This window comes from Castanea sativa, chromosome 1 (genome assembly GCF_040712315.1).
Source record: "Castanea sativa cultivar Marrone di Chiusa Pesio chromosome 1, ASM4071231v1".
Lineage (NCBI taxonomy): Eukaryota > Viridiplantae > Streptophyta > Magnoliopsida > Fagales > Fagaceae > Castanea > Castanea sativa.
Window position 1 is genome coordinate 77,067,158 of NC_134013.1, and position 7,722 is coordinate 77,074,879.

At 33.2% G+C, this 7,722-nt stretch overlaps 1 protein-coding gene across 1 annotated transcript; it reads left to right on the forward strand.

Annotated features, from left to right (window-relative positions):
* The first annotated feature begins 257 nt into the window (after positions 1 to 257).
* LOC142622331 (ethylene-responsive transcription factor ERF027-like) lies at positions 258 to 1,426 on the forward strand. Its single transcript, XM_075795780.1, has one exon. It carries the CDS (start codon positions 353 to 355, stop codon positions 1,136 to 1,138), a length of 786 nt encoding a protein of 261 aa, XP_075651895.1. The 5' UTR covers positions 258 to 352; the 3' UTR covers positions 1,139 to 1,426.
* Positions 1,427 to 7,722: the final 6,296 nt, after the last annotated feature.

Consider the following 7,722-nt stretch of genomic DNA (forward strand, 5'->3'; position numbering starts at 1 on the left):
TTTACAAATTAATATAACAATAATTATAATTGGTGAAATTACTATTATTATTACTATTTTTGGTTGATATTTTGATTGGTAAACTCCAAGAAAATATTTAAACTATTTTTTTGACATTGATTGTACGATAGTTTGACTTAATAAGTAAATATTTGAATTATTTATTGGAGTTGATGGCCCAGTAATTTCTGAACTCTATATAAGAAAAATTGGTGGTATAACCTATCACACATTTTAGTCACTTTTTTTCTAGAATAAAACTTTAGTGAGACATCAATAAACTTTATTTTTGTAATTATTCCTGCGTCCGTACGAAACCCCAAAAATTATATGTAGGCAAGTAAATGGCCAAATGAGCCCAAAAAAGAGAAAAAACCAAACCAAACCAAAAAACGAAGGGGGGTCAATAGTGCAAGGCAAAATGGCCAAGAATCCTTCTAACGTGCACCGAAATAACCCATATAGACTAGCTAATGTGCGCCGGGAGGAAACAACCCTGAACAGTCATACCACAGCAACAATAGCTACTTCAAGTTCTACAATCACCACCGCCACGTCACCGATATCTGTGTCGGAAGTGTTTTCGGGGCAACCCGGATCGTCGTCCAGTACTAGTAGTACTGCTAAGCACAAGAAGTTTCGGGGCGCTCGGAGTCGGAGCGGCAAATGGGTATCAGAGATACGCCAGCCACGTAAAGCCACGCGCATTTGGCTCGGCACGTATCCGACGCGGGACATGGCGGCGACGGCGTATGACGTTGCGGCTTTGGCTTTGAGGGGGCCCGATACGGCGTTGAACTTCCCGGACTTGATTCTTTGGTATCCGATACCGCTTTCAAAGTCGCCTGTTGACATACGCGCCGCGGCGGTGTGTGCGGCTGAGGCGAGGATGGAAAGATCGTCGGAGAGTAGTAGTAGTAGTAGTAGTAGTAGTACTGATCATCAGGAGATGACGTATCTTAAAAGAACTGAGGAAGAGCACTTCACTGACGAAGAAGAGTTACTGAATATGCCGAGTTTGTTGGTGAATATGGCGGAAGGGATGCTCTTAACTCCGCCTAGGATTCAGTCAAAGTCCTCTTCGGATGAATCTGGCGGCGATGGAAATGGAGATGGGTTATGGAGTTATTCATATTAACCAAACCCTATAGTCTATGAAAAGTCGCCGTATTGTGTATTGTATATGTGTTGTTTGTTTTGCTTTGTTTGTTCTTGTTCTTGTTCTTGTTTTTCTTTTTCTTTTTAATACTTACTAGCTATCGGACGAGCTTCCTCCATGTGCTGGGCTTGTAACTATGAACCAGTACAACATTGTCCGTGGCTTTAGCTAGCTAGAAGAATTAGATTGCTGGTTGTGTTGTGTATACTGTGTACTTTGTATCATATGTGAAGGCACTACTTTAATTCTATGTTTTGTTTTGGTAAAGTCCAAAGAGACTTTGGTTTCCAATGTTTTTTGCCCTCTTTGTTTACACGAGGTACCATATTTTCTTTACAGAAGGGTATGGCACTTCAAAGAATTTTCGTTAAGAAAGATAATTTACTAGTATTTTTCATGATTTTCTTTTTTAAGGCCATGGATTCTCAAAGACTTGTCTTGAGATCTGTACCTCGGTGTTTTCTTTGTCTACTTCTGATCATACATTGGCAGTAAGCCTTGCACTCAAAGACCTAAATATTTTAGCAAAGAGCATAAAGATAATCAAAATGGCCTAGTTAACTGAAACACATAAGCGTCTGAATCCTTGAGTTATTATAATCAAAATGTGTTTTGTTGTAGATTGTGGGAGAGAAGAGGGAAAAAAAGAGGGGAGGGGGAGAAACATGCAAAACTTCTGAGAAAAAATTTAAACCATACAAAACGCGGGAGAAATTACTCTGTTAGCTATTTTTTCTTACGTAAGAAGAATGTTCTACAAGTAGGGTCCATCTTACGTCAGATAAAAAGTAGTGCATTGAATGAAAATTTGCACGTCAGAAGAATGAATTTTTTTTTTTTTTTTTTTTTTAAGCTCAAAGGTTGGATTCATAACAAGTATCCAATATCCATTGTAGACACCTATAGAGCCTTGCCAAACTAATTGTTTCATTAGACCTTATAGATTTATCAGAACTGTGCTAAACAAGAAAAGTTAGCTTCTTTAAGCTAAACCAACGCAGAGTAATTGTGTAAAACTGCAAATATAAAGAACTCCATTGCTGAAAAAATAAAGTGTGCTCGATCGTTTTATGAAAAGCTCCAATTGCTAAGTATGAAAATATATGTAACTAGGATTACACCTTCCTATAGTTGTTCATGCGTATATCCTATCATATGCATCCACTTAAACACCACTCCGGGCCCAAAAAAAATAAACCCAGCAGACTTTCTTGTAGTTAGTCAAGCAAATGGGTCCAAAAAAAAAAAGATCCAAAAAAAAAGATCCAGCGTTCACATCTACCCCACATAAAAGAAGGAGGTTGGGGGAGTAGTTAAAAAAAAAGAAATACAAAAACAAAAAAACAAAAAATTTTCCCCTTAAAAAGTTCTTAACTTCTTATCCCAAAAACCAAAAAAAAAAAAAAAATCTTAATCTGTGAATGGTTAAATACCTGAACCTTTCGGCCTTCAGTGGTCAAAATTCCCAGACACAAGGCAAAAATTGTGCCAAATATCAAGGACCAGCATTTTGAGCAAAATTTGTGCCAAATCTGAGTGACTTTTCTTCTTCTTCTTCTTTTAGGACAAGACTGATTTTTCCAAGTTACTCTATGGCGGGGATTTATATATGACTATCTATCAAAGATATTTTGTAAAAGTGGGCACTATTTTAAGTGTTTTTTGGATTAAAGTAAGATTATTTTATGTTACACAGCGGTAATCTCTATAGAAATTAGTAGAAAGTAGTGTTGTTTTATTATTATTATTATTTTTGGTCACATATTTGTATATAGTATTTTAATGGAGATAGGAATATTGAGGCGGAGGAGGTCGGTCCGCCGTGGATAATGACTCAGTCTTAGTTTTGCGGTGGTACCGAGAACGGAGGTGGGTTTGTGTGGTGGCATGGTTCACTCCGGTGGCGGTGGAGTGTCAGGGTGGTTATTGGGGAGTACTTTGTGAGTGGGTTTGGGTTTGGTTTTTCTTTTTCTTTTTTTTTAAAGAAAGGTTTTACTTCTTTTTTTTTGAGAAAAAGAAAGATTTTACTCGGTTGAGATTATTTGCAACTTTTTTCTTTTTCTTTGTAATATTTAAAAGCTACCTACCTGTCTAAGGTTAGAGCAGTTGTAGTGCTCTTGGCTATATTCTCACCATCTTTCTCTCTATTTTTTTTTTTTTTTTTTTCAGAAAAACTCTCTATTAATTTTTGTTTCTTCTTTAAAGATTAAAGATTAAAATAAGACATTGATCAAATTTCATAGATCAAACATATATATTTTTTAATTTAATAAACTCATTTCTTATTTGATACTTATAATAATATATTATAGCTAGTAAGATTAAAAAAAAAAAACTATCCATACATCATTTATCCTCACTTTCTAACACATAATTTAGATGAAAGAAAAAAAAAAAGTTTAGATCAAAATTAAATTTTCCCATGTACTTCGTGTATAATTTTCTTACTTTTAACTTTTTCTTTTATAAAGTTTAGTTACAAAATTGATTGTAACATAAAATTATAACCTTATTTAATAACTTTTTATCGAAGGTGAATTTTAACAAATCTACTATTGGATTACATTTTCTTCTTATATTCTCCAATCTTTCAAAATTTCTAAAAAAATTAAAGATCAATAGCTTTATCATCAATAATTTGTTTATTCTGCAAGTTTTTGTAATTTAAAATTATACATAAAATATAATCTTATAGATTATATAGTAAATAATATCTGATTGGTACAAAATTTGACATGTGAATTAAGAACGTAACAAACATATAATCCAACAGTTAGGTTTTCAAAATATATAGTAATGTTAATGATACTGAGTGTGGTTGTAGTTTTAGGTTACAATCAATTTTGTAGTTAAGATTTGTCTCTCTTTTTTTTTCTTCCTTTTTTATCAAAATGTTGAAGAGGAAAAAAGAAACAAAAAGAAACTTCTAAATTATTATAAACTTGTAATGGTTTTCATGACTTTACTAAGATAATAAACTATTATTATCATGGTTTTAAAAATAGAACTAGTTAAAGAACCGAAAAAGGGACTGGTTCCCGGTTTAACCCGATTCTTGGCCAATTTTTCAGTTTCGATTTTAGGTCTAATTCAACCGGTTGAACTAGCCAATTTGGTTTTTTTTTTTTTTTTTTTAATATGGATTATTATTGACTATTAATTATATAAAAAAGAAGAAGATATTACTGATTTTCATATGAACTTACCTTTAACACATTTTTATTGTTTTCCAATGACACCATTTTTTTTTGTCATCAGCTTTGTGAGAAGTTGTGTATGCCATAATTATGTCAGGGTTTCTATTTCTATTTACCCTAACTAGGGTCAAGTTACGTCTTTTCTACAACATTATATTTAAATAAATCTAAAGGTTAAAAATAAAGTAGTCAATGTTGATTACCAAATCATTTATTGTCCATCATTTACAAATTTCCATATTTGTCTCCACTCCCAAAATGTGCTTAGATTCTCTCTCTTCTCTCTTTGATTTGTATCTTTGAATTGCTTGGCTGGCTCCCAGGTACCATCTAAATGTGCGTTTGGGATAAGCTAAAAATTTCAACTTATTTACAATTTTAATTTATTTTTTCTACTATTTTTAGGTCTTATTATACTTTTTGATACTATTCATGGATCTCATTATACTATTTAATTAACTTTTACCTTTATGTACAGTACTTTCAGCAAAAAGTTTCAATTTTTATTAAATAAACTGTTTTGAAAAGAATACTAAATTAGTAAAAAACTAAGGACAATGGCAGGATTTTTATTTATTTTTATTCTTTTATCAAACAGTTGCAAGATATTATCCAATACTATCAAGTATCAAGCATCTCTGTGGAAATATATTTTTCAACCGTTTGGGACTTTGATATGACCTAATACCATCAAATATCAAGGATATTATCCAATAAAATCATAGTGGTGATTGGCGGCCGAATTTGGGAACTTTGGGTATGATCAACGTCAAAGATGCTCAATATTTGCCAATCAACTAGGGAATAATCACTCCCACCTTCACCAAATCACTAGAATCACCACTATGATTTTATTTATTTCAATAAACACAGAAATTCAAAACAGAAAATGAAAAATTTTCCATATCTTCATAAAAAGAAATTAAAATTGAGTCACTTGATTTACTTCGCCTCTCTCTCTCAGTATGATTGAGTCATTTAAATGAAAATCTATCCAAATCTACAAATCTGCATAAAATTAAAAAAATTTGGTATACGTTTTGCAGAAACAGGAGGATTGGTTATGGTGGGCTGCTCTTTAGTAGAGATGAATATGATTTGCAAGTTATTGAAAAAATGGCAGTGTACCCTTTAATAAAGTGGAAAGTGAACTTTCTCAAAAGAAAAAAAAGTGAAAAGTGAAAAGTGAAAACTAATTAAATAAGGAAATAGTAAAAAAAATATGCTAGTATTAATTAGGTAATAAGTGAAAAATAATGATAACATTTAATGATATTTTTTTTAACCATTAGATTTTTTAGAAATCTACCATATAAAAAAGAGAAATGATATGTCCACAACATTTTTACAACATTTTTACAACAAATCCTAAGTGGCAGGATGTTACTGGTTGTTATTGTTGGGGCAAAAAAGTAATCTTAGTATTAGGTTCAAATTTGAACCAATAACAATTAACCACCTATGATTTGTTGTAAAAATGTTGTGGACGTAGCACGTCTTTAAAAAAAGTATAATTTTGTAAAAATTACATCAGGTGTAACTTGACAGTGTAAAAAAAAGTATATATATATTATCAAGTTGTTAATAATATAACCAGCCATTACTCCTAATATGAAAATTCGTGTAAAAAAAATATTCATGTAGATTTATTGTTATATTAACGTCAGTATGTCAACTGTTCTATTACCCCTAAGGCCCTAACTCTAAAAAGAGACATTTTTTTAAAAATTATTATTATTATTATTATTATTATTATTATTATATATATATATATATATATTCATTTCAAAAGGACCACATTCTTGTTTATATTTGTTTATTTCACAAACAATTCAAATTCAAGCTCATGCTTAGGTTTGACTATTAAAAAGTCAAGGTAAATCATAATATTGTGTTCATAAACAAACTCGTGAAAATGAGACTTAATTTCAATATATATATATATATATATATATATATATATGTATGTATGTATGTATGTATGTATGTATGTATGTATGTATGTATGTGTGTGTGTACGTATGGCCACGATTTTGCACCTAAGCTCAAAATAGGAAGGGGATAGGCTTAAAGAGCTCAATACAATGAATTTATAGAGAGTAGGTTAGAAATTTAAATTTTAATGAGTTTAGATCACCATGATAGTGGGCCAAGGTCACAGTATCATGAAATGGAATGGTATATATAGTGAAACTTGTCCTCGGACTCAGTCCAAGGAGGTTGATTCTTATATTCCTTTCTCTTAAGGACAGGTTACAGATATTGTTTTTGAGTCTACAGTATTTTCTTTCTTCTTTCTTCGATTTCCTTTTCTCAGGGACCTTCCTTTATTTTATACTTCCTCCTCGTGCAGGTCTAGGCCGCTAGTCTTGATACTTGTCCCATCCCCCTCTTCCTGAAGTCTTTGGATACTAGCTGTAAGGCTGAAAATCACTGTTCAGACATCACTTCCTCATTGATACGGCCAAAGATTTGGATACAGAATATTAAATGTGGTGGTAGCAGCTTTCTCTCACCCTTCGCTCTGTGCACCCATGAAGCATATCATCATCAGTAGGACCTCTTGGAAGATTATTCTAGACAACATGACATACCATCTGACCCTTGCCTTACTTAGCCGATGAGACACCCATCCTCGGACTACCTCCCCTAGCTTCTTAGTTCACAATTTGCTTATGGACCTCTTCATTACTATTAATCTGCTCTCGGACACATGAACACCCTCGGACAAAGCCCATGGCCCAATATGCGTTTTTGGACCTTTCATCTCTACAATAGTCCCTCAAAACTCTATTTTTTCATCCTATCGAGGAGGAAAACGGGGTTTTGACTCCGAGTAGTGGCTTTCACACGCTTACTTAACCTCCACACGTGAAAATGTTGCTTTGTGTGCTTTGTAACTGTTTCTAATGCTTCAAAGCCCGTGATGTCTCATTAAATGCTCCAGGCGGCGTTTTGTTCTCCGTTTTCTACAGTGGGATGTAGATCCTATGGTTGGCATTTCTCAAATTTTGAGCGGGATAACTCTCATTTAATCCCGCCTCCTATATAAGGTGTCTGGGGGGTCATAATTTTCTTTACTTTACAAATTTGTTAGCCCCTTATAAATCTTGAACTCTCCAGCTTCCAAGAATTCCTCAATCTCCTAACTCTCCAGAATTTCCTAAAGTGTCACCTGTTCTTATTCTCGTAAGTTTTCATGCTCCTAGGTTCTTTTCTCCTCGGCCACTCTTCTCGGCCTCCTAATTTTCACTCCTTTTTCAAAATCATTCTCTTTTAATTTGCTTAAATGGGTAGATTCAAAGGCCTGGTAGATACTCCCGCTGGTATGGAGGGCTTTAGAGCCAAACATCACATTCCACAAGG

What these genes read in the sequence shown, in the direction of transcription:
- LOC142622331 (XM_075795780.1), top strand. Translation starts at nt 353, where the DNA reads ATGAGCCCAAAAAAGAGAAAAAACCAAACCAAACCAAAAAACGAAGGG.